The sequence below is a fragment of the Hyaloscypha bicolor genome (assembly GCF_002865645.1).
Source record: "Hyaloscypha bicolor E unplaced genomic scaffold K444scaffold_56, whole genome shotgun sequence".
In the NCBI taxonomy this organism is placed as follows: Eukaryota; Fungi; Ascomycota; class Leotiomycetes; order Helotiales; family Hyaloscyphaceae; genus Hyaloscypha; species Hyaloscypha bicolor.
In genome coordinates, this window is record NW_020194558.1 from 211,056 (window position 1) to 236,844 (window position 25,789).

Below are 25,789 nucleotides of genomic sequence, written 5' to 3' on the forward strand. Positions count from 1 at the left end.
TGTCTCAAACCTTCCGACACATCTTTTCTTTGTTTGCTTTCTGAAAATACGCCAAGTCAGTTGCTGCCAACCACCGCGAAGAATGTGTGTCTCAACCCTTTCAAGTATATCAAAGCCTCTCGCCTCGGCCGATGTCCATCACCAAAGCACTCGTCTTTCTGATCAGAGTTGCTCGAATTTTCTTTCGTGTCTTTAAGCTGCCTCGGGGTCAAGGACAGGAAGTCCTCATCGAGAGCAGAAGCAGAGACCGAGTTGCCTGAAAATTCTCAATTGGTCTATAACGAATGTACTCTGAGGGCGGAGTTGACAACATATCTCAGATCTCCCTATACATGAGATTCTCGAAGTCACAGGCGTACCCAGAATCCACTTTCCACATCACGCGACCTCCGATCAAGCTTTCCTCGTATCTGCAACCATGATTGCGGCCTCACCTCCTCCCCGACGACATCATACAGATATTCCGCCACTAGAAACTCGTCCCGATACTCCGGTGGACCGGACACGAAGAAAGTCGACCCCGGGTCAAGGGTCACTACCCACAAAACCGACTGCTCCATTGCCTAGCCCGAGTATTATAACAGCACGTGCCTATTACCTCGAATTGGCGTCACCAATCGGGCCGGGGGAAAGTGCAACCAGGAGCCGCAGAAGCTTAATTCAAGGGCACCCATTGCCAAGGAGACATTCAATTCTGCCTACGACTGGAAATCTAGTGTCTCAGTTAGAGAATTTCAAATTTACGCCTGCTGGAAACGATCTTCAAGCAGTGTCAGAGGGAGAGGAAGCCCAAAGGAAGATCAAGACCGAAGATGATAATGTGTGTATGAACGAGATCACAGAAAGCAAGCCTGTTCGACAAATACGAAAATCAAGTCTCATATGCGGAACACACCAAGAAGTGCTCCGTCAAGTCCCGTTTCAGTATACTCACGATCACTTGCGAGATTGGGGACATGCATATCTAGGGAATTCGGAGACGGCAGATGCATTCGTCCACGCAGTGAGCTTACGGCGACCCAGTCTGGAGATCAAGGATGAATTTCAAGTCAGGTCAACAGATGTAGTCACCATCCGAGCCAGAATTGTGCCAAAAGCAAAAGAGCGAAAGCCCTTCTTAATTCAAAGACAATTCAATATCGATGAACTACGGTCAAGAATAGCCAAACCACAAGCCATTCGAGATTTGGAGGTAGACAACATGCCTTCTCAACCAAGGCGGTCAAGCCGAATACGGAGATCCTCAGCCTGGCAAGCTGTAGCGCATCAAAAGAAAGCATCAGGGAACTGCAGGACCCTTATAACAGAGCGGCATGCTCCACTAGGAATCGGGACTCTTCCTATTCGTAAGTTGCTATGACTTCCCGGCCAATGTACTCGACTAACAAATACAGACATCGAATACGCACTGCACTACGTCCCCGTCCTCGCGGCGCTGATGCTCTCGGGCCACGTCCGAAAGGGGGACACCATTGACCTCCCCATCCCGCACCCTGAATCCTGGAAGGAAACTGTGACCTACATCTACACAGGTTGCGAAACTCCTTCCGCCGCAGTCAGGAAAAACATTTCGTACCTTGCTGGGCACGGTGACTAAACGCCACGCAAGTTGGGAAAACAGAAATTTGGTTGCGGCTGCATGAGCACATTACGGGAAAACGGGGGACGACGGATTTGATTTCGTGCATCTGCATGCGGCTTTGAGGTCATGGTTCAAGGGTCGAGAAGGCCCCTCTGGTTCATGGTTTGTGGCTCGGGGAGCGAGATTCGGAAAGTCCGCTTCGGTATTTGTGCATGCATGCGTCACAGACCAGCACGGTATTGGGGTTCAAGAAGTGGCGGCGGGGAACGCGGGATGAGTTTTCTATTTGGAGCGCTTTGCAGACTTAAGAGCCTTTGACTATGTACCGGCACTGCTTGAAAAAGAGTTTTATGCAGGAAGCTGGACTGATCTTCACCCAATCTAGAGCCTGAGACCTAAACACACTTGATTTTGAATGTCACTCTGCCATTCCATTTGCTAGAGAAGTCTGAAACCCTGATTTCAACTGGAAAACGAATATCGAGGGTCGGTGACGAGCATCTTCCCTGCGCGAGTCGCATCCAATCGGCCCCCAAAAGTGGTACAGAGGGGAAAGAAGCTTGACTTAACTTAACTTGCAGCATGCACACTGTCGCTCCGCCATACAAAACTCGGCACCGTGGCTTTTTTTCCTTCTTCTAAAAACAAATATTTCCAGAAGGCACAAAAGGTTGACCGCCAATGTGTGCGCAACCCGCCGTTTTTCCCTGCATGGCGAACGGACGGATGACGGTCTCCAGATCCTCGAGGAAACGGGGGGGACGGGGCGGCATGTCATGCATACGCTTTGCACGGCCCTTCCCAACGGTCAATGGGTGCGTTTCTACAGCGCCTGCTGTGTAACGGGCACGGCGGCTGTGTGAAACCGGGTCTCGTTTGTGGCCTCGAAAGCACCGCGCAAGCTAGTGAGCACCTTAATAAGGATGGGAGAGGGACGAGGGGGAGAAGTGAACAGAGAGTGTGGCCGAGCTGTGCCGGAGGCGTGGCTGTTCTGGAGAACGATGTGACTGCCGATTCGACACCAGAAGACGGAGGGCTTCCCGTGCGATGTTGCTGGCCACACGAACGGACCGATGGAGTCGAAAAAAAACTCCCCCATTGGGGGCTGATTCGAGGAGAGGGTTTTTGCACAGAGGTGGGAATGGATATCGCAGGGTGAGTGCATGCAGGTCTTGTGCGTTTCAACCGCATGTAAAAGTGAAACCCTGTTATGATCATGATTTTCTCATTATTCATAGAAATGAGGAACATTTGTGACTGACCAAGTGGATGGTTTTAGCGCCTGGTGAGCGTGATGAGACATTGAGTGTCGACGGGTTTTAATGGTGGGATGTGTTTCAGCTGTGGTTGGGGGCTTAAGCCGCTGATGAAGTCCGAGGAGATTACCCCGCAATGGCCAAAGCACTGGAGCGGATATCTCGCTATCTTGAAAATACAAGCGGATGTACCCCTCTTTGTCTCTTAGTACAGAGTACGTTGTTACCTCCATTCAAGTTGGATTGTCAAGAGAAGTGAAGGGAATTTGATGAAGTTTAGATGGAGAATAAATTAAGGTGCCAGCCTTCAATTGACGAACTATGACGTGCGGAGCCCGGCTCCGACGCCCTCTTGGATTAACTCTGCAGCTGTTGAGAGAAGTAGCAGCTTCATCACCGTGCTCCTTAAGTTTCGAAATCTCGATCTTAGTCCGGCACCTAGTAACTTCAGCAAGCCTTGGCTGGAAGCTAGGGCGCAAGTAAATTAAAATAAACGAACCCAAATGCACGGCCAGCCGTCCCCAGCGTCTGCAGCTGGCCAAGTTTATACTTTCTTCAGTGCAGTCACAAGAATCCAAGAATCCAAGAATCTCGCTGCTCGCAGATTTCTCTGAATGGGGGGAGGGGCAGTGTGGACCCCACCTTTTCAAACCTCACGTCTTGATCCTCGTTCCTCACACACACCTCTAAAATAGAGGAACATGCGATGCATGCACGACCGACTCATGTACAGCGCTCGATCGGAGGGACCTGCATAGGTGGGATCAAGTTTCGACTCCTTTCACGATTCGATTCGTCTCCCGCCATCATCATCCCACCTTCCCCCCCCCAAAACGCCAGGATCAGATGCATCAGCGGTGTCTAGCACGTGTTGAGGACACCCTCTTCGCTCCCAAACCCCTCACACAGCAAGCGAAAGCACACCCTCACCTCACTCTAAGCGCGAGTGAGAAGGGGGCGAGTAGACCAAGAAAAGATCTATCGCCTCTATTCTCCCGGTCAGACTCCAACTCACATGCACCTAATCCGAGCCGGGTCTAGACTTGCAACCCATCTTGAGCATTTCTATCACTTGTCAACTTCCTATCTCGTGTCAGGAAAGAAAAAAGATCCGACACACACAACACACACACACACACACACACACACGCCAGGTAGGTCATTGAGACTTAGTTATTTGGAAAAACATGTGAAAACTTTCAGTAGAATGAGCGAATCCTGCAATCAACTGCCCACCGATCTTCAACACGAGATTAAACGCTTTGCTCTAGATTTATCCAGAGCACACACGTAACTTACACAATTATCATTTTGATTTGAATTTGAAATTTAGAGTTTCGGCAGTCCGAAGACGACAGCATGTATCCGATAGGGAGCCGAGAGCGTGTGATGTTCCCCCCAGATACCGACTGTTCATCATGAAGAGACACGTATTCATCCGTGCCGATACGGCTCGCTCCTCCCCTTCCTCTGCTCTCCTTGCCGGAGCAGACATGAGTACATTATCCAAAATTTAACTTTTTCTTATGCTTGCTGCAAGGGAGAAGGCAGGACGTCCGTCCGTACCGGGTACCTCTCCTCGACACCCTCCCGCCTGAATGCTTAACCGAAGACACTTGTCGGGCCAACCAACCCGGCCATTCTCGCCTTTCGAAACCACACCAGACTCAAACTGCATCGGGAAAACGGTCTTCTCTTTCTCTCCGAACGAACCTCACCTCATCCCTCCCCATCTCATCTCATCTCATCCCTCATCCCCTCCTTAAACTTCGAGAATCTGACACTTTTGCCCATGCCTGAAACGGGAAAGGCCGGGAAATGACAAGAGCAGAACGTAACTCCCCTCCTCCGATCGGAACCCCCCCGGCCGCCCCTAACTGGCCCCGTATTCCCGGCCCGCTGATGAAGAGGGTGGCTTGGGCCAATGCTCGCAGACAGAAGCCCTGACGTGCATGCTGTACGTGCAGCCAGCGCAGATGCAGCGTACATGCAGCATGCACACGCACCAGCGGCCTGCATTACGTTTGCGTTAGCGGGTGTGGAGGCGCAGGGATGGATGCCTGGGCTTCTGAGAGAGCAGTGACGTTGCTTGAGCTTACAATTTTAAATATTTTTGCTCTGGATTCCGAATCGCCAATTGCCTGTTGGGGAAGAATGAGGCTGGTGTAATTCTAGAGTTGTCGAGGTGAGTAAAGAAGAGGGTTTGGATGTCACGGTAGCAGAAGGAGGGGAGAGGTGCTTGAGACCGAAAATTTAAATTTCTCTCTCCAAAGGGATCTCATTTATCGGTGATTTCTCTATCCGGATGCAATCTCTCATCTATCAACGATTTCGCATGACCTCAGCCCTGTCAAACCTCGATCCACCAATTTTGTGTAGAGAATTTGAAAATTTAGAAAAATAGGAAAAAAGAACTTTTGCTCCATCTCAACCTCAACTTTTGCTCGGCGCCCAGTGACCAGTCCAGGGCTCATAGAAAGAGAAACAAGGAAATTTTCGCCCCAACACAGAACGCAGAATTTTGTGCCGGTGCTGTGGCCCCCTACTTATGTTTCCCTTCTTTCAAGGGAAACGTGTTCGATTTGCCGCAATACTCAGGCTCCGGCCAGGTCGCAAAGCGCGAGAGAAAAAATCAAAGACGCCAGAAAATGTAGCTGCCAGACACAATTTCAAAACCCGTTTCAGTTCGCCGTTAGCCGTTCTCAAAGGAACAGGCACAAGCGCTTGCCAAATCTGGCAAAATCTGGCAAGCAAAAGCCTAAAAGCTCAATAAAAACAGAAAAGGTTTCGTCTCGTCCGTGAATCATAAAAGTCGTCACCAGAAAGCAAGGCGTAATATGCTGAGGAAAGGTCCCTTGGAGTTATGCTGCACTAGCGTCCAAAGGGTCCTTTTATTAATCCGAAGCCGAACTAGAATCTGAATCGTCGTTGGAATCGTTAAGGTCGTAAGACAAGCTGATGGATACTGCGTCTAGGTCGCTCTCAGACCGGTAGTCTGGGGCGGCTGAGGGAGCCGTGGTTGGCTTCTCTGTGGAAGGGATGTAGCTCTTGTCGTCCTTGTAGCGGACGAGGACGGGGTGATTGCCCGGTGGGAGGGTAATGCTTTCGCTGCGACGTGCTCGGGGTGTCATACGCTGGCTGTCGTTAGTGTCACCGTCTGCGCGGCTGCCCCAGGATGTCTGTGATACGTTAGAGAGGGGCATTCAGGGATGAGCACGTGACATACCATGCGAAGGGTCGCTAATGCCCATAGTTTGATAAAACCGTGGAAATATCCGAAAAGGATGGAAAGCGGCAGAAACACGATATCAGTGGGTTCGCGGATGAAGAGGCCCACTAGCTTGATGACTTTGGTCCAGAACATGAAGGCGAGTTGAGCGTAGAGGCAGTAGAGTTGGCCGTTGCCGGGTAGGTCTCTGAAAGCTCGGAAGGTCAAGATAAGGATGACAGGATCAAAGAGAACCGAGAGGGAGGTGAAGGTGGCGATGTGGAGGGCGTATGTGCACCAAGGTTGTTGTCTAAGAAACTTATTAGCAAAATCCAACATCGTGGCTGGATCACTGACCGAATAACATATCCTTCTGTGACAAGACTTGTGTAATTGCTCCGCCAGTTGCTGCGCGCCCAACGAGAGCATTGATACAAGAATTTCATGTTGTTCTCAAGGGTTGTCTCTATTTCGCATTCCCGGTTGTACTGGATCCATGTCTTCCACTGCTTCGAGACCAACCAGCGTGTAACAAAATTGTCATCATCGGCATTGAGCGTATACGGACCCCAGCGCTCAGTCTTGAAGCCCTCCAAGAACAATGAGCTTTGCAGAATCTCCGAGCGGAAGGCGCAGGTGCGGCCAGACATGCAGGACGTTCCACCGTCGATGCCGTGCGTAGCCGAGATCTCAAAGTTGCGTCGCTCAATGTACGCTGCGCCCAACCAGTTGTAGTTTCTGGCCATAAGTGGTCCTGACCGGACTCTCTTGACTCGTTGGTTTGGTCCTACACCACCAATTCTCTCATTTTCGAAGGGAGCCAGAAGCCAAGGTAGAATTGTGTTGGGCCACGTGACATCGTCATCCGCCATAATGATGATGGACGTCTTGACCTCGGGAATAGCCTCGCAGACCTGTATCCGCTTATTCGCAATCCGTGTTTGGAAAACTCGAATGTTCGAAGCCTCGAGAGTTTTTGTGAACTTGACAAGTTTATCATATTTGTCGGACGTGGTTACCAGGAGCAGCTCACAGGGGTGGCACGCGAGGATGCTTTGTAATGAATCCCTCAACTCCTCGAAGTTGTTATGAATCGTAGGGATGATTACCGTCACATCTTTGGCTGTGTAGTTGGGATTCGCAGGAATTGGGACAGATTTGTAGACCCAATGGCTCCAGAAGTGAACGATTGTACGGACGTATCGATGGAGCCTGCATATTCTGTCAGTGTGGTATTTTGATATCATGGATGCCTCGTGGAAATTTAGGAGCACAGATTCCTCGAATCTAGACTCCAGGATCGTAAAGAATTTGCACTTACCAAAAGAATACCCAAATGGCCTGGTAGATCCACGTACTTTCAGGGAGAAACCACCAGAACGACATGGTGGTGTGGGAAACCGGGCAAGACGACCAGGCGGCGCGGAGATGATCAGGGGTCCAACTGCAGGATTCCGTACCGCAATGTCTGATTCCTTGAGGTGATTGCGGTGTGCAGGATGAATTGCCACTATGGGATGATTTCGAGAGGCGAGAAGTAGGTGGTCATGTGTCAGCTTCTCCACCAGTGAATTTGATGGGTCCAAAAGTGACTTTTATATCCTGGCCGGCAAAACCATGTGGTAGGTCGGAAATAGAAATGGAGTCGAAGGAGGCTGAATGGCAACGATTTCAAGAAGATCTGTCGGGAGGCGTAGATCCCCGTCTGTAAGACACGGCGCGGAGAGCGTGTGGCCAGCTGTGTGGAAGGAAGAGGAGGGTGGCGGTAGTTGTTCGGGGTGAGATGATGCTTCCTTTTGGGGATTTTTGTAGTCTTGGGATTTTCCTGCACCAGTCGATTTTTGGTTTTTCGGGTTGGAAGGAAAGAGCAAATTAGAATATTCACTGGAGCCAGCCGTGAAAACCCAAGCCCGATTCTCTAATGCAATGCAACGCCGTACCAGGCCAAAAAAGTCGAAGTTGGTGTGCTGATTTGAGTATGCTGGTTTCGAGGTGCAGACCAACGTGCAAGTGAGTAAGTAAGTGATGATACTGACTGACGATGCCCGAGGGAAGTCGTATTATCAAGAACAACGAAGGACTGAGATAAAAGATCAATCACAAAAGGACCGTCATTCGCAAGTGCTGAGGTCAGTTGATAAATACACAGTACCAGGTGCCCTTCATATACACCATGCACGAGTGTCGCCGATATGTCATGTTGCTACGCTCTCTGCCGGGTCTATGGAGGGACTATATAGCTTAGCCATGAGATGGGGCGGCAAGGCCATGAGCCAGCAGCAGCGTCTAAGTAGCTGCGGACGCGAACCCGATCAGTCAGTTTTTTTTTTTTTTTAGGAACCGCGTCGTCAGACGTTAGCAGCGTACGGGAGAATGTGGACTGGGAGGTGCGAGGTGTTGTCAGGGATCGAGATGAGCGAGTGGATCACCTTGGAGACAACAGGCGCTGTCTGGGCTGGGGAAGCCGTGGAGCGCGCGAGAGGACTAGGTACGACCGTCGAGGGAGATGAAGTCGAAGAAATACGCTTGCCGGCGCGCCACATTCCCTCAAATTGTGGCCTCTTCCATGCTGCTCCCGGGTTTTGAGGGCGGGCGGGCATTGCAGCCAGTTGACGCAGGAGAAGTACTGCAACCGCGCAGCAGGCCAGGTAGCTTCTCTCGACGAGGACCCTGACAGCACGAGTCGAGCCCGTTCTCACCACTCAGTGAGGCCACTGATGACAGCGATCCGGCGCTGGCTGCTGAGACAGCCTGAATAGCCTCGATGACAAGCCCTCATGAACCATGCAAACGCCCATGTCACTGGCCTTGGGGAGGTGCTGGACAGTGGACGGTGCTTGGGAAGGGGGCAGGCCGCTTCGACGCGTTCGAATAGAGGCCGCTGCACTGCGCCGGATTTGTACATGTGAAAGAAACGCCCGGTACGCCTTTTTCAACATCGGCCGGAGCTCCACGCCTCCTCCATCGACCACTGAGCAGCTAGCACACTCTGGGTTCGAGGCGCCTCGCTTGTCGATGCAGGCTCGATGCCATGCAGCTGCCAGAGAACGGAGTCTGCTGGTGATGGTGCTGACCAGGGTTCAGCGGGCCAGGGCCTCGATGGGGGGAGGGGGGGAGCGAAGTGAGGGGCACGATGGAGCTTGATGGTGGTGGTGGTGGTGGTGGTCGTGGTGGACATCCGTTCAAGTTGTCCGGATTCAGCGCGAGCAGCCAGCGCGCTTAATTTCACGGCTCACTCTCCAGCATGGCCATCACGGATCACAGCATCACACGAGCACGCGGCCGTCATCCACGGCTCCAGACGGCAGCATCTGGCAGTGCCGCACCGTACCCGTTACCGGGGAGGGGTGCTGGGCTGTAGCCCCCTCCTCGTGGGTTTGAAACAATACTGGTTCGTTCTTTTTACGGCACCAGACTCGCTCGTCCAGCCGGCGTATGTATGGCGTTTCTCGCCGTTCGTCAGCCGGCAGCAGGGTGATGCGAGCAGCATGTAACTGCAAATCTGCGAGTTGCAAGGTACTGGAGAATGGCAGACATGGTTCAGTTGTCAGTTGTCATTACGGATCAGAATTGTTCCTGGAATGCTAATCCCGTCACGGCCATTACCTCCAGAAAGGCTATCCTGTCCTGAGCTTCGCGCTGACAATTCGAGAAGCGATGTTCACGCTGCAGCCGCCTGGAAATGAAATCTCATTCCCGTTGAGAGTCAGATTGGTCTAAGATCTGGTCCAGGGTTGGGTGGAGGAGGAACCGCAATGAGACACAGACAATCGACTGGGCGGGGTTCACAGCGGACTAGAGACCTCTGAGTAAGAGGGCGGGCGAAGCCCGGTCACTAACCTTCTTGCTGTGGAGAACATCGAAACTTTGTTCGATATGGAACTTTCTGTGGCTCGAAGCACGCGCCGAAGATCAACAGGCAAATCTTTATTCCTTGCGAGAGTCAAGGTCCAGCATCTTTGTCTGGCTGGATGCAGCTGCAGCGGCAACGGCCGCCGGCCGTTTCGCCCTGGGTGCCAGTACCCCCGATCTTGGTACGGAAGCACGACGTTGCTCCCCATATTGCCTTCGACGGGGAGGGAACGTGGATCATGTATTGGGTACATGAGCTGCCCTCGAAATGAAGATGAGGTACATGCAATCTCGAGCTCGACCCCTGGGAGGCGAGGCGTTTGGCCTTCAAGCCTGGAATCGCCATGGCTCGGCGGGACGGTGGCAGTGGACACCCCGTGGCGTGTGCTTATCTAGAACGGGGCCAAGATGCCTCTGTAGCTCCTTGTGGATTTGTGGGCCCTGTCCTGCCCTCATCCTGCTGAAGCTCCACGGATTCGCCATTATCAGCACAGGAACAGCGAGGACAAGCACGCATGTTGTACGTCTAGTCGACGTCGGTTCAAAGGAATCGAAAGGTATACGCAATGCTGGTCGCAATAGCTACAGCTGTTCGAGTCTTTTCCCAATCTAACAGCCTTTCAAAGCGGGGACCCCTCACGGGAAACGCATTACAAGAATTTGGCACGACGAGTAATGTACACTTTGGATATCTGAAGTGGAGCAGCAAAGCTTCAATCACATGTCTGCATTCCCAACCCTTTCAACTGACCTCGCATGTCTCTTTTATCCTCGAATAGATAAATTATAAGGGACTTTCCTCGGCGGCAGTGGCTCCTGTGCCCTCTCACTAATTCTATTTCGTCAACCTGTCCCTAACATTCGTCAAATTATGGGCTCATTTCGTCTCGAAATTTCGACAATAGCCTCAAAGTGGAGTGCAGATCTGCACTATTCAGCGAGTGGGGGGGACGCCTCTTCGGCAGCATCGATAATGGAACGGATGCACGGCTGTATGCAAGTGATCGATTCAGGTGGGCGAGCGATCTAAATTCTGACTGCACTCAAAAAAAAAAGTACCTCCACCACCAAACCAAGCCAGACGAGACATGACCCTTTGAGGGGATGCAATTGAGTGCAAGTGCAAGTATTTCTAGTTCACTGAGTGGGTATTTAGACAGCGGGTCTCGACTGATTTTTTAGTTGGTTATTATAAGGTACAGCAAATACTCGTCGAATGGTGACGAACTCTTATCTGGCGCTGCTGGCAGTGCCATATGAGGAAGGTAAGAAGACTTCAACACTTGAACATCAATGAAACGATCCCGTCCACCGTGGTCTGGTGCAAAGTAGAAGCTAAATGGTCCCGAGAACTCGAGACGTGGCGGAGCTCGACGTATAGGAAAGACGTGCCCTGGTTCCCCGAGCAAGACCCTGAAGAATAACGTTCCAGATGCAGTCGTACTTCATCTGCAGCAAAAAGATTTCTAAGTTTCTCCATTCGCTGCACGGAACGACACACCGTAATTTTGCTGCTGTACCAAGACAAAATGGGACGACGAGGGTTTGGACGATTGGGCTGCAACAGGCTGAAGAAAGGCTGAAGAGATATGCGGCTCTACAGATTCATCTTTATGTGTGCTGCGTTGGCAGTTGACGTTGTGCTGTTCAGGCAAAGCGGAAGGGAGGATCCATGACGATGTAGGATCGAGGTGATGTTCCAACAACAACGTTCATCGCTTAAGCCAGTATTTGAAGTAAGGTACTTGGGTACATATTATCTGGCATCGCAGATTCAAGTGATGTATTCTATTTCTTGCACTTGCTACCAAAATAACGCAACTGCATCCGTCATGTATGATGAAAATCTCGCTGCTTCATACATATAAGGATGCGCTCACGCGAGCGGGGATAGTTTTTACGCCACAGAGGGGCCGTCAATTGCGTGCATGTGATGTGTTGCTCCTCGCCCGCGAAGAGTACAGTACCCGAAAGATGGGAGACATTTCCCCGTGGTTGCTAAGACAAAGAAAGGCATGGCCGACGTTCCTCGGAGTGACATTGGCACCCAACCCAAGCAAAGACAGGCAGATCCAGATCTCTGTTGTGCCCCCACGATAGATGCCCCGCCGGGTTGCTGATCATGAACCCTTTCTGCTCAGTGCACAAGGCCAGCCAGGACAGCCAGGACAGCCTCCCAGCAACACCATGCCGGCCGTTACAATGGAGCAGGCCAACCACAGGGAGCGGTTCTGAGGGACGCCCTCCTCGCGACCTATAATAATAAGGGAGGGCTGTAACGAATCGTTGCGACCTCTGGCCACCTATTCTTCCTGTGCTTTTGCCCCTCCGCCGTTCTCTTCTGCTCCTCTCCCTCCCTCCCTCACTCCATCCTTCCCTCCGTCCCTCACATCTGCGCATCTTCTCTCTTGCAAACAGCGCACACTCTGCGGTCCACGCATTTGAAACGATTTGGTGATGATGCCCATGAATACACTCCCGGACTTCCCGATTCCTCCAATGAGAGGGCAGGATGGGGATGAGGGGTCGGCTCGCTCGGCCAATCTTCCCTCCAGACCTGTGGACAGGTGGGGCCGTGGACGATTGGAGCCCCAGGCGTTCTGAGGCTGATGCTTGTTGATTGAGTCGGCTGTCCCGACCTCACAACGACCAACTTCACCACGACCACGCCTCACTCACCCTTTCCTCCCTCTCCAACCACCTCGCCGTCGAGGCAACGACGACGTGCTTCTGAACACCATCAATTCCATCGCGACCTCTGCATAGCACGCACCGGCTGCACGAAGGCATGCGAAGTATATGAGTCGCAGCGACTGGACCTGTGACGGGGCTGCGTGGAGGCTCCAGCTATTGTTGTTGTTGCTGCTGCCGCGTTGCTCGTGCAATCATGGCCAGCTACCAAGGTCCGACGACAAGCAAGTCGCGGACGAAGGTCAAGCCCATCCTGAGGAAGTTGACGCAGAGCGAGAAGAACTCCCTCGACCTGGACCGGCCAGCGGCGGAGCAGGATGGCCTGGGCATCTACGACTATGGGACCGGCTCCCGGTCTTCGCACGACATCAATTTCATCACCGGCATGGGAATAGGGCGGAGAGGATACCACAATCGCAGCACCAGCGGGACGTCGCAATTCTCGACCGCAACGACTGGCAGCGGGCATCGAACTGGGAGTTTCGTACACCCGTTCCAGCAAACACCGCGGCCGTACACGCCTCCGCTCGCAGCCTCGTCATACCAGAATTCACTGCGCGAAAGCGAGCACTCGCACTCGAACTCGCCTGTCCTGACTGAGGACGACGACCCCACCAACGCCCTCCAAAACTTCCGCTCTACCTCGAACCTCTCGAACCACCGCAACCCTTCATTGACCGGCGGATCATCTACACCTGTGGTCGCGCAGCCGCTGCGTATCCCAACCAAGCAACCCTCATCCTCCCGCCTTGCTCTCGCGACGTCACACACAAGTCTTCACAACCAGGACCTCACCTCTCCTACCGACACGCCCGCCATGTCCCCCTCGTCCGCAATCCGCACCAGCATGGACAAGGGCTTCCGGATCCGTTCGCGCAGCGAAGTCGACTCGCGCTCGCGCTCAGAGACCATCCAAGAGGCGCGCCGCAAGTTCCAGGAGAAGGAGCTTGCGAAGGAGGAGAAGGCCGCGCGGGAGGAGATCAAGGCGTTGGAGAAGCGGAACCAGAAGGAAGCAAGACAGATCGAGAGAGGACATAGGCGCAGCAGCGCAAGTGATGCTACCCGGAGCAAGAGAAGCAAGAGTGATCTCACTATGACAGAGAAGGGGGAGAGTTTGGTGGGCAGGGAGTATGATAGTGTGACGGTGCAGACGCCACCAGTGTTCACCAATGGGTTTGCGGGTGAGGAGGGCGTGCAGAGACGCGAGGGTGCCCTGAAGGAGACAAAAAAGAAGACGCATAGTGCTTGGACTAAGTTGATGATGTGGTTGAGGACGAGATTCATTCGTATGGGCAGGAAGAGAGATCGGTCTTGAGCTGGGAGCTGCACGCATACGAACTTGCGAGCACCTGAGCATCAAGCATGAACATATGCGTTTCTGAGCTTTCGATCTGTCACCCGTAAGCATGGAGCACAGTACAGCATCTAGACCTGGCGGTGGCGGACTTCTCAGCATTTCGTCACTTTTTTTCGAATAACGACAGATTTCCTTTCTTTGTCAATACCCCTCTTTTACGAACGCGCACACGACATTCACGAACTCTATACGCCCCGGTACATTCACGAACAACATTGAAGCATGCTACCCCGCGGAATGAATCTCACATTGGCGTTCTCGGGCTTGCTTTCTTTCTATGCAGAATGGAGATCTTTAGGCTGGTGGCTTTGATTCACTGCATTACGGCACAATGGGTTATACATCAGCGTGGCGTTATGGATCTTTGCTTTAACTTTGACATTCCACTTTCTGTGTGGCTTTGGCTGGTATACAGCACACATCACACACATGGGTGGCTGAAGCCCCACGACGAATGCACGTGGAGGAAGGGGATTTGATATGGGGCGGTGCCACAGTGGAGAGAGGAGTGCTTTTTATGCAGAGACAGATAGGGGCCGTATATCGTGTTTCTTTCCTCTTTCAGGGGGCTCAGGATCCTGACATCGGGCGTTAACTGGAACTGGACTTATACAGGCTGGATGGTAGAAAAATGGAGAGAATCACTCGGATGCATAATTTCTGGGCTTCTTGTGATATTCGGTGCTTTCCCGATTCTATCTGGTACATACTCAAGCCAGAATTGCACTCTTTTCAAGAAGCTGATTCCCGTCTAAATATCTGTGAATGACGTGTCCGGCCATTCATTGCTTTCTGGATCTCATTCGTCTTTCTCAACATCTCAGCTGTCTATGTGATTCGAATTTTGGATGTGGTATTCACGTATCCATCCAAGTGTTCACATATCAAACCCCCTCTCTTTGATTATGAAGCTCTTACTCCTTTTCTCCCTCTATCTGCAGATCATTAGCAGTATCAAACAAACAAAGCAGAGTTTCTACCAAGGCAGTACCATAGCAGCAGCAACCTTTCTTTCCAGCAGGAAAAGATTACAACAAGCACATCAAAGCATGTTCCCCGGAACCAACCTCCCCTCTCTTCCTTGCTTCACTCCACTGCCCTCTTTCTCTACAAACTTCCTCGCAAAACCCCCAGGTTCCAACAAGAGAGAAGTGTGTCACCTTGATAACTCGAATACGGTGCTCGTCTACAACATCGCTGCAGATCGGTTGTTTTTCTATACACAAACAGAACTAGTAAGTCTTTCTTTCTTCTTCCCGAACACTATTCCCTGCCCCTTCTCCCAGGCCGAAAACGTCTTTGCAAGACTAACGCGAGTACAGGACCTAATCCGCCTCTCCAAAAGCGTCTATCCTATCCTCGTCCCCAAATTCAGCAAGAAGGTTGACATTTGGCTTCCTGCAGAGCTTGAGGATTTGCGGGATGCAGGTGGAGATGGTGGTAGAGAATCGATGGAGAGCGGGGACTGGGTGTACGTCCATGGGCATCCTGGCGACGAATGGATTGGAAGGGATGCCGGGGAGGCGCGGTGCAGGACAAGCCAAGGCGGCATCAGGGAATGGTGGCGAGGACGTATCTTGCTGCCGAGTCAGATTAGATTCGAGCGGTTGATGGGGAGGTGGGCGGAGGTGCTTGTTGTTGAGGAATGAGTCTTTCCGATGGGTAGTTTTGCATTCGTTCTTTCTTGTTGAACGCATTCAACGATATCAGCTTTGCGGGAGTCAGAGTCGATGATCTGGATGGGAATAACCTATGCGTTTTTTATTTAAAAGTTGCTTCGAACGGGGTATCATCTATCCTATCCTTCTCTCCTTCCTCAGTCACAATTTCTCCATTACTCCAAAGCCAAGCTCTCCCCATTCCCCACCTCTACGAACCTAACCTCCTCCCTCCCCTCCCCACCCTCAGCTTCCCCCTTTAAAGTATCTTCAACACTAGCCCCCACCCTCCGCAAAAACCACCCCACGACCCCGCCTCCCCTCTTAACCTCATTATGCGTGCCCACCCAATACTTCAATCCCAGCATTCTCTCAACCCTGAGTCCATTATGCGCACCCATATTCAGCTGCGGCTTTTTCCAGAACCCTTCGAGACTGGTACCGTGTAATCCATGCAGTAACGTCAATATTTCAACTCCCGGTTTCGCGGTAGTAAGAGGCTCGAGGTTGGAAGGTGAGATGCTGTGCGGTGTGTAGAGTATTGCTTCTGCTTCTGCGTCATCTTTTTCATCCCGGGAAAAGTAGATCAAGATAGCTGAGTGGAAATAAAGTAAATCGTTCCCCGTATACGCAATCCTATGCACGCCCATCCAATCTGGCACTCTCCTCTCCCCTGTCCCGCCATCCTTCCAATCCCCTGAGAGCCCACCGATTTGTCGCACGGTGCGAAAGTGTTTCCAGGAGGAGGTGGCTGAGAAGGCTTTCGAGGTTGCGAAGATGGGGGTAGAGGGCGAGAGAGTGAGGAGTGTGGGTTGATGCATGTGGTCTGTGAATTCGTGGAAGATGAGGACTGCGTCGATCCACCACTCCTCTTCAAGTCAGGGCGAGAAGCAGCAGGAGTACGAGCAGGGGAGAAGGAGAGCGAGCAGCAATCTCTTCAATCCCCCGTACAGCATCTTCTACCTCCGCTATACTCTGACAGCAGGAGTTGATTGCGTGCTATTGGGTGCTGAAGAAGGCTGCTACGTCGCTTTGGGGACCCGCCAGCCATGGATCTATCAATATGTAGAAGTATAATCGTTTCTTTCCCGGGGGATGGGATAGAGGTATCGGGAGCAAGAGGAGCCAGGTCGTGTCTGCGTTCAAATGTGTGAGAGTTGGGCGGCGGGAGGAGAAGGCGTGGGTCATTGAGATGCGGAGGTCGGTGAGGAGTTGTGTTGAGGGGGGAGTCGAGGTCTTCGAGGTCTTCGAGTGCAGAGGACATCGTGGAGATTGGAGCTTGGCTTCTGGGATATTATTCGAATGGAGCCCGCGGAGCTCAAGTGATGAGGGATTATAGGATGAGGGATGTTATGGTATTAAGCGGTGGAACCGGAGGCAGAGCATCGTGGTTGTAGTGAAAAGGTGTTGGTGTTTGAAGGAGAGAAGATGTGGCGGGCTTGATTCAGGGGGTAGCAGCTCAGATCTTGATTGTTACTACATCCAGTCCACAATCTGGGTATCGGCTGAAAAGCTTCCATTTCACCGCTATTGTCACCTGGGGATTATGTGAAGAGCATTGAAAGTTCAATAACCAACTCCAATCCAATATTTACCTGCAAGCTCAAATGAAATTCCACAATAATTCTACCTTGCTTGTTAATCATCCCTGCTACCCATGATACGATTCGAGAAGTCTCCTAACTGCATGGTGCCCATTCTCTGATGCTCTTCTCACAGCATTTTCGTACTGTTCCTGTCCATCTTCAAATATATTCGCTCTGGAATTGAGGAGCAATTGCACCATGTCAATCCTTCCATGCTCAGCCGCTCCTTCCAAAGCTGTCCTTCCACCAATTTCAGCAGCGGGAGCATTCACATCGGCGCCGTACTGCAGCAGCAGATAGGCAATCCCGAGGAGACCTTTAATGGCAGCGAACTGTAGTGCGGTTGCGCCGAATTCTTTGGTTGGCGGCGCGTTCACGTCGGCTCCGTGCTCAAGGAGAAGTTCCACAATCTCTTTGCCTCCATCTCTGCTAGCCATCTGCAGAGGTGTGTGAAGCATGTTGCCATGGATGGCATTTGCGGTTGCCTTGTATTCTAGAAGAAGCCTGATTGCTGCCGTATCTTGATTACTCACTGCAATCTGAAGTGGTGTTCCGTTCTCGCGTTGCGGTTCATCGTTGCAGCTTCTTTCATTGCTCTGAGGGAGGGCAACTGTATTTGCATTCGATCCATTCTCGAGAAGTATGCGCACTGTATTAAGGCTTTTCCTAGACACAGCAAACTGCATCGGGGAATCATACATACCACTCGTCAGATTTTTATCTGCATCGGCACCTGCTGCCAACAGTACTCTAACTTTGTCCGGATTCTTGTATATTGCCACACACAGGGCGGCCCTGAGGTAACGGAAGTATCCCGGATATTTTTCCAAATCTTTATCCATTTCGAAGACCGTGTTCGGGTCAGCACCATGGCCAAGAACCATGCTGACAATCGGGTAGTTGGCGGCAGTATCGTGTTTGAGAGCTCCTAGTAACGCCGTTGACAATATCCGATCGGTCCGTTTATTGTACTTTAGAAGGGCATCAAGGAGAGACACGATAGTTATCTGGTCTTGCCTTCGCATCGCTATATCCAGCGCCTCGTGTCCCACATCCTTGCTGTCATCAGTCATGTCCCAGCTATCCAGCGCTGTAAGAAGGATTTGAAGCAGTCCGAACTCGGCCGTGGCCTCTCCTAAGGCTTTGGAATCATAAGGGTTTGCTCCGCTCTGAATAAGACGGCCTACCAAATCAATGTGCCCCTCCTTGACAGCAGCTGCAAGGGGCGTCACAGAACTGGATGCAGAATCAGAAGGGTTGTTGACAGCAGCGCCCATAAAAATGAGCTTGTCAACCAAAGGCAAGTTTCCTTTCATGATGGCAGCAGTGAGGGCCGTTGTGCAAATGCATACAGACTCCCCCCCTTTGCCATCGGCTCTGCCTAGAGCGTCAAGGCTTGCTCCTGCGTTAAGAAGTTTCTCAACCACCAAGTCGTCGCCCCATTTAATAGCCATAATCAGTGCATGGCCACAGACCTCGTGGTGCGACACGCAATTTTCAGTGGACTCTTTACTATACCCCGTGAGTATCGTTTTCCTGCTGAGGACAGTGAGGATTGAGTTGTGATTGATGAGCTTCAAAACCGTGTTCCGGTCTTTCCTTTGAATTCCAGCCATCAGTGCGGTTTGTCCAGAATCGGAAACGGCATTGATATCCGCACCAGCAGATAGAAGGGTGTCTAGCATACGACCATAGCCACTGTCGACTGCCCGTAATACAGCGCCTCCGAGGTACGGAGAAATTGACACATCACACATTGAAAATTTGTCAATGATGAGGCGCAAGGTGTCAATGGGTCCAAATTGGAGAGCCGACTCCAGTCCGTGGAGCTCTTGAAGAAGTTTTCGGCCTTTGGTAACTCCACATTCAAAGACTTGGTTTATAATAGCATTTTCCCCCAGGACTATAGCTTCAACCAAAACCATCCTTTGTGTCCTAATATCCGGTCGCGCCTTGAGTAGAGCCCCAAAGATCTTCTCCTGGCCTCTGCCCATGGCCAACTGGATAGCGTATGGCGATAAAGGAGCACCAATATCTAAGAGCAATGCCACAAGTTCGAAGTCGCCTATCTTGATGGCATAGTCCAATGAATACCTGGCCGTCCTGTTACCCCCGGCGCGCAGCATCATCTTAACAAGCACAACACTTTCTGTCAGCACACTCAGCTCGAAAGTTGTCGTACAAAATCCTGTGTGACCGTGACGGTTATCTGACCTGTCACGCCAATAAACCTCTCCGTGTACATCGTCTCCTGCATCTAGGAGACTTTGAGCCACGCCGATGACCCTCGATAGACTTTTTGCACCGGGAAATAGTGGTTTCCGTTTGGATAGTGGTTTTGGTGTGATGACTGGAGAGTTGAAACAATCTATCGCTCGTTCCTCCGTGCTATAGAGACATTCCTGAAGAGCGGAAGTGCCTTTTTTTGTCCGAAAGTTTACGTCTGCCCCTTTCTGAAGAAAAAAGTCAACGAGCTCCAGATTCCGATATTTAGAGGCGACTGTCAGTGGCGAGTGCGATTCCACCATGACTGAACACAGTGCTATGCCAAAGGAGTTCTGGTAAAGAGGCTGATATGCTCCCTTCTTCCCATTCAAGCTCTCCAAGTTCGACTTATCAACCTTTGGGTTAATAGCCGCTCCAGCGTCCATTAAGGATCTAATGAGGATGAGAAAGAGAGCTGCCCTTTCCTGAGTGTCCAAGTGGTCGTCAGGAACCTCCCAATATTTCTCTAGATGAGGAAAATTTCGTAATCCCCAGAAATCTTTTCTTCCTCGGAAGTTCTCCCCAATGATAGCAAGGACCAATCCACTGCTTTTCCAGCCACTGCCAGGCTGGTCAATGACCGATCCGGCGTCGATCAATACATGGACCAGTTCCGTATTCCCTCTAATGCAGGCAAACTGAAATGGATTCATATTGTCCGGAATTCGTAAATGTCTGCAAACGTGCCCGTTAGGATCCACCCCTGATTTGATCATGAGCTTGACAGTTGGGACGTCTTCAGCCTCTATTGCAAACCGAAACAGCTTTTCACGGAGTGCCTCCGCAGTTGTTCCCTCCATAGAGGTCAGGGTTTTGACAACGGCGGTGCCACCCTGAGTAAACCATTTGTATAATTTCTCGTCGCTGGTTTCTCCAGGAAAGTTGTTTGAGATCAAGAAAGTTGCAAGGTTCAAGAACTGGAGAGAACTAGGTTTCTCGACTTCTCTTAGTGCAATTTCTGTCGCACAAGGCTCTTGATTGAATGCTGAGTTAGGGATAAGAGAGTCTATCATAGACAAGCTAGCCTTGCTCAGATTCCCTTGATTGAATCGTTCCCCAAAGAGTGGCACAAGTGCTGATAAGCTAGAGTCGAAAGACTTGACGGCTTCTGCATCGTCGCAATGGTTAACAATAGCGTACAATTTGATTTCGTTCATGACTCACCAGCTAAGGGATGTACTACTTCTTGAAATTGAAGTATAGGCAGATCTTCAAAGACGAGTCTAAAAACTGATCTTGCCGTCGGGGTGCGTATGTCAAATCCGGGAGGTGTTCGGGGAGGTGTCACTAAACACTGTTAAACTGGCGTCCTCCCTTTGGCGCATAAAATACTCACGATGGGCTTGGTTGAACTGCTCCGTGAATGACATATACCCCTGGCGAGATATCTCCTTCTGAAGTTTTTTCCGCGGCATCAATTCATGGTCGAGATAGACGTTGCTTTCTTTTGCTGCCCGTTTCCTTTGTTCAACCTTGGAACCAACAATTCTCCAGTCTTCCTTTGTGTGGTTCTTCTTAAAGCCCCATTCCTTGAATTTCTTCTCATATTGTGCTTTCCTAGAAATCATGCGTCAAGCTACAAGGAATTTTCGAAGGGAGTCCTCAACCCAATTGTACTTACGTAGCCTTGAATCCATGTCTCTCTTCCATTTTCTTAATGACACCATCGGGTCCTTCAAGTTTATGCCCATTTGCGATGTAGAGACCGCGAATGGCGTTCCTGAATCGGTCCCAGCCTTGCGGATCAACTCGCTCAGACATTTTGCAGACGTTGCCTGCGCCGAACTCCGTACCAGGCTGTTTGATCAAGTAGATGGAAAGAATACAGAGCTGGATGGCAGATCGACAAATGCTGAAGGAGAGGTTTGCCAATGTCTTCGAGCGACAAGGCATCAACGTGGTGAAATTCAAGGATGGCGCAGCCACGACAGCCGGGCTACGTGCAACGCCGGGGCTGAGACACTGCTTTTTCATTCGCAGATCCCAAAATCTGAGCTGCAGCCACTTCAACGCCTGACCACAGATTGAACAGGGCTTCGAATGTCTTGCATAGATCTTTCTTTTGCGTGGTTGCGATTTGTCGATTCCAAAGTCTGCCTGCGTCGAACTTACCATGTGGAGTGGTCGGGTCCACGACCAAGTCTTCCCTTATTGGTGTATTCCAAAATCTTTTGCGAACTATGTGGGCCCATGGCCCTTGAAACGGACAGTATCGGTACCGTGGGTGCTACCGGTGAGTTGCCGAGTGATTCTTGACTGCACCGAGAAGACAGAATACATAATCACTGGTTGCTCCCAAAATCTGTTTCCGGTCGGTATTCCTTGAGCCCCTGTCTGGGATCCCATAAGGTGGAGAGACACGGGCATGGCTTGGTTCTAACAATACGGGCGCCCGGGTCGTGGGTGGCCTATCCAAGTGCTATTCATTGGTAATTTCCAAACTCTTCTCCCGTCCCTGGCAAAAGACAGTACCGCCAATGCGAACCCATTGAAGATTTCCAAAGTATGCCCCACGTCCTTTTTGCCTTAAGCAATCTGTCAAACGAGACGGAGGAAAAGGCGTGATGTCCATTCAGGTACTGGTATGTGCTGGAAGGTTTGACTTCGCCACAGTTCTCTAACAGAATATTTAGATCTCAGACTTCGTAGAACCTCGGTTCCCAGGCCTGGCACTGCAATATACATTCAGCGCAATGCATATCCTGAGACGAGACCTCGATTTAGTACTCCCCTTATCTTGAACCACGGTTTGTGATAATTTTTGCCCGATCTTGCTAGAATTTGACAAGAATATTACTGATACATTTCGATTTCTCTAGAAACGGTTTCATTCTCCTTTCAATCGCGGTCATATGTTCAATCATTGTGCTAAGGGACTGCCTTCGAAAAGGTCAAGGAACCAGAGGGGTGTCTCATTAGATACAAATCTTGTTATTATCAAATCACTGGAAAGGTTCAACTCTAACTGCATGTAAGAACGCTAACACGAAGGCACTTAATTGAATGTCTCTCGTTCTCCATACTTCCATATGTTGACTGCATTAATTGTCGTGTGAATATCATATGTCAAACGAATCGCCATATTTAAAATTCTAAGGATAAAGTCTACGCGATAGCGTCTCTTCTATAAAGCGTTAGATCTTATGCCATTTTAATTCTGACAACAGTACGAAATTTAACGATGTGTTCTGGGAGTAGTGGTGGTGTGAAGTGCTTGATTCAGGGCTGGCGGGGGGAGACTAAGCCGAAAGCGCCGAAATCCGTGCTGACTTCCCAGCAACACACCTCTACAACATTTCCTTATTAGCAATCATGATCTTCTGAGTGTAAATGCGTCAGACTACCTTGGATACTTAACTTGAAGATATACTATATACAATTGAGGGTACACTGGCCTGCTGCGGTTTGAGAGCCTGGCTCGCAGCTCGGTGTCCTTTCTAAGGGTACAATTATTCTGGCAGTCATCACTCCCCCAAAAACCCGCTCCTTCAATTCTTCAAACAAGAAATATCATCAAAACCATACTTTTTAGGCCCCTACCTAAGTTATTCTATTCCGAGGTATCTAATTTCCCCAGCAACTCTTGTAATTTCACATATAGGGTCTGATCCCAAATCCGGTATCCTTCTTCATTGAGGTGAACGTGATCGACTAAATGCTCTTTCGTGATACCCAAGGGCGCTTCCATCCAGTGGATTCTCTGTCCAATTCCCAAATTCTTGTCGAAGTCGTTGAGCATGCCTCGGAGCAACTCGTTTGACTCTTCCACATACTGATCCCCAACATCTTTCCGCTTGAAGAGTTCGCACGCAATGATCTGACTCCTCGGTGAGATAGAAAGAAGTGATTGAAGCAGTAACCGGTAGCTTTGGACTTCAACTGGAAGCAGATGGTGTGTCTTTTTGAGATTGTTGGTGCCAACCATCACTACCCAGACCTTGACGTTCCATTCCTCCAACAGGTCCATCATGCCGAGATCAAGTCTATACAGGACGTTCTCGATTTTGTCTCCGCCGACGCCGGCGTTGAATGATGAGGGGAGGTGAGCGATTTGTGTGTGCGCACTCGTGGTCTTTAGACGCTCCAGCATGGAGTCACCGATCAAGACTGTATCTATCGCGGCTGGGACGTTGGTGGGGCTAGGTGTTTGAATCTTCTCGACGGAAGAGGAACCAATCGAGGCTATATTCGGCGCACTGTCTTTTAGTAACTGTGCTTGTCGATTTTTGAGCTCGGGAGCATGGGTGTTGTGATAGGTGTTGTGAGATCGTGTTTTGAATTTCATCTCGGCCTGGAGCAGCTTCTTGAATTCCGTCTTCGATAACCCCTGATTCTCAGGGATCCGCCCTTCACTTAATTTCATTTGGTACGTCATGTGGATGTGGTGAAGAGCTTCAAGGTTATCTTCTGTGATGGGCTTTGTGTTCGGAGGTTGATGGTCGACGTCTTCAAAACCTACAGTTCATATATTTGGGAAGACAAGCCATTTAGATGGCTCGCTTCATATTGTTGAACTAGCTAAAGCAATATAGCTAGGGTCACGTGCTTGCAATGTAAACCAAGTAAACGATACTGAATTGACTGCTGTTCTACAGTGGTAAGTAGCCCGTATATATAGCCCTGAACCCCCTAAGTCACATGTACTAAATCCCTATGCCAGCTGAACCGATTACAGCTATACAGGGTATTCCAGCCGTACATGGTATTCCAGCTATACAGGGTATTCCAGCCGTACAGGGTATTCCAGCTATACAGGGTATTCCAGCCGTACAGGGTATTCCAGCTATACAGGGTATTCCAGCTGGACAGGGTATTAAGCTAGTGCACAGCCCCATGGCGTTCGGTTCCAGGGCTTACTAAGCCTATTAGGGGCCTCAGGCCCCTAATTTCAACACATATCCGTGGTGACTCACTCGGTGTGACTTGACTTACTCGGTGTGACTTCGACACTTAAACAATAAAATTTCTTGCAAAACCAGCTTCACCTTTATGTATGCAGCTGCTGGAAGTCCTAGCTAGCTTTTGCGATGTATGAACAGCTTATACATTCTCCGATTCGTGTCGTTGCTTAGTAAGGTTAATGCTTAAGAATCATTGATGATTGGAGAGACTACAGTCGTGTGCGAAACTATCAATCCTGCACCAACCGTCTTGTCGAAAGGCTGATATATATCGGTCTTCAAAGATAATATATCTATGTCCATTTCCCCTCTTGGCAAATCTTGTGTGCCTAAAAGCTCTCGTTCTTGAGCTTCTTGGCGATGTGTTTGCTGATCGGCTAGTATCGTTTCAGATTGGAAAGATTTTAGAGCCGGCTTAGCGAGGAGAGGGAGGCTCTTGGTAACAGGGAATTTATAACTATCACGCAAGAACCTTTGACTTAATTTTTCAATTTTAGACGGCGGCAGGATTAGCAGAGAAGCCCAAACGGGTCGCCTTCGGCTTAGGCTGTGCTCGCCCACAGCTCTGGTCCAAAGACGGAGATGAAAAATGTTCATATCAAGATTCCGACTCCGAATTCGCACAAGGCTTGCAAATAGGCATAAATGCATGCGATCTCATAATATTTCAGACAGATTCTACACAGGCTATAATCCTAATACAGAGAGAAGTAATCAATAGGCTTGAGATTAATTGACATGATAGAGACGTATGGAATAGCTTCATTTTGAACCGGTGAAAATGAAATGCGCGCACTTTGAAGTACGAAGGCGACGGGCGAAAAAAACCGTCCAAATCCCTTAAGCGAGAATTTGCGCAATCTTAGCCTTGCGATAAAAAATTTGTCGTAATTGTAACTTGAATTTAATTCCAGCAAAATTGTTATAAAAGATAGATCTGCTTCTTCTCTATTATACAAATTAAAAAGTAAAGAGTTTAGACGTTGTGTTGAACCTTAGTGTGATTTTCCACAGGTAGCGATTTTGGTGTTCCTCGCGATTTGGCAGATGGCCGGTTTTTTTTCGCCCGTCGCCTTCGTAAGGATACTTAGATCATGATAAAGAATAGGAAAGGCGACACGAAGGCGGAAGATACAGTGATATCCATTATGTCACTGCGAGCCCAGCCTTTTTTTTCTAGCGAAACATATACTTTCTTTCTTCAAATACATCGCGATTTCCAACCGATTTAAATCCCTTCTCAACTTACTATACTATATCTAAAATACCTTAAATATATATGCAATTAATCCTCTAACTTATAGCTATAAAATATCTATTTTTCTTCTTATTTAGTGGCTTTTAAGTCGTGATATTTAAGATTAGAGTGTATTGCAAAATGCGTTGAATTTTGGGCGAAAAAGGCTCAAGAACACGAAAATTACGAGTTAATT

General features: G+C 50.1%; 7 protein-coding genes across 7 annotated transcripts; 3 read left to right on the forward strand and 4 right to left on the reverse strand.

Moving 5' to 3' along the window:
- Window positions 1-418: 418 nt before the first annotated feature.
- K444DRAFT_642319 (uncharacterized protein) lies at window positions 419-1,597 on the forward strand (the record flags this gene model as incomplete). Its single annotated transcript, XM_024884724.1, has 2 exons — window positions 419-1,346; window positions 1,395-1,597. 2 exons carry the CDS (start codon window positions 419-421, stop codon window positions 1,595-1,597), a joined length of 1,131 nt encoding a protein of 376 aa, XP_024738017.1.
- Window positions 1,598-5,732: 4,135 nt separating this feature from the next.
- On the reverse strand, window positions 5,733-7,432 carry K444DRAFT_628200 (glycosyltransferase family 2 protein; the record flags this gene model as incomplete). The annotated part of the gene is made up of 4 exons (XM_024882890.1): window positions 5,733-6,017; window positions 6,065-6,356; window positions 6,404-7,258; window positions 7,368-7,432. 4 exons carry the CDS (start codon window positions 7,430-7,432, stop codon window positions 5,733-5,735), a joined length of 1,497 nt encoding a protein of 498 aa, XP_024738018.1.
- Window positions 7,433-12,785: 5,353 nt separating this feature from the next.
- On the forward strand, window positions 12,786-13,904 carry K444DRAFT_527226 (uncharacterized protein; the record flags this gene model as incomplete). The annotated part of the gene is made up of 1 exon (XM_024874619.1): window positions 12,786-13,904. One exon carries the CDS (start codon window positions 12,786-12,788, stop codon window positions 13,902-13,904), a length of 1,119 nt encoding a protein of 372 aa, XP_024738019.1.
- Window positions 13,905-14,958: 1,054 nt separating this feature from the next.
- K444DRAFT_662290 (uncharacterized protein) lies at window positions 14,959-15,606 on the forward strand. The gene is made up of 2 exons (XM_024886689.1): window positions 14,959-15,181; window positions 15,269-15,606. Exons 1-2 carry the CDS (start codon window positions 14,996-14,998, stop codon window positions 15,593-15,595), a joined length of 513 nt encoding a protein of 170 aa, XP_024738020.1. The 5' UTR covers window positions 14,959-14,995; the 3' UTR covers window positions 15,596-15,606.
- Window positions 15,607-15,780: 174 nt separating this feature from the next.
- Window positions 15,781-16,792, reverse strand: K444DRAFT_652029 (uncharacterized protein; the record flags this gene model as incomplete). The annotated part of the gene is made up of 3 exons (XM_024885759.1): window positions 15,781-16,473; window positions 16,508-16,572; window positions 16,645-16,792. 3 exons carry the CDS (start codon window positions 16,790-16,792, stop codon window positions 15,781-15,783), a joined length of 906 nt encoding a protein of 301 aa, XP_024738021.1.
- A 231-nt stretch (window positions 16,793-17,023) lies between these two features.
- On the reverse strand, window positions 17,024-21,399 carry K444DRAFT_363960 (ankyrin). Its single transcript, XM_024872212.1, has 4 exons — window positions 21,077-21,399; window positions 20,792-21,012; window positions 20,620-20,742; window positions 17,024-20,563 (listed from the first exon to the last, which is right to left on the reverse strand). The coding sequence occupies exons 1-4, from the start codon at window positions 21,346-21,348 to the stop codon at window positions 17,256-17,258; spliced, it is 3,924 nt and encodes a 1,307-aa protein (XP_024738022.1). The 5' UTR covers window positions 21,349-21,399; the 3' UTR covers window positions 17,024-17,255.
- A 1,387-nt stretch (window positions 21,400-22,786) lies between these two features.
- Window positions 22,787-24,019, reverse strand: K444DRAFT_611388 (SGNH hydrolase). Its single transcript, XM_024879930.1, has one exon. It carries the CDS (start codon window positions 23,828-23,830, stop codon window positions 23,006-23,008), a length of 825 nt encoding a protein of 274 aa, XP_024738023.1. The 5' UTR covers window positions 23,831-24,019; the 3' UTR covers window positions 22,787-23,005.
- Between the last annotated feature and the right edge of the window lie 1,770 nt (window positions 24,020-25,789).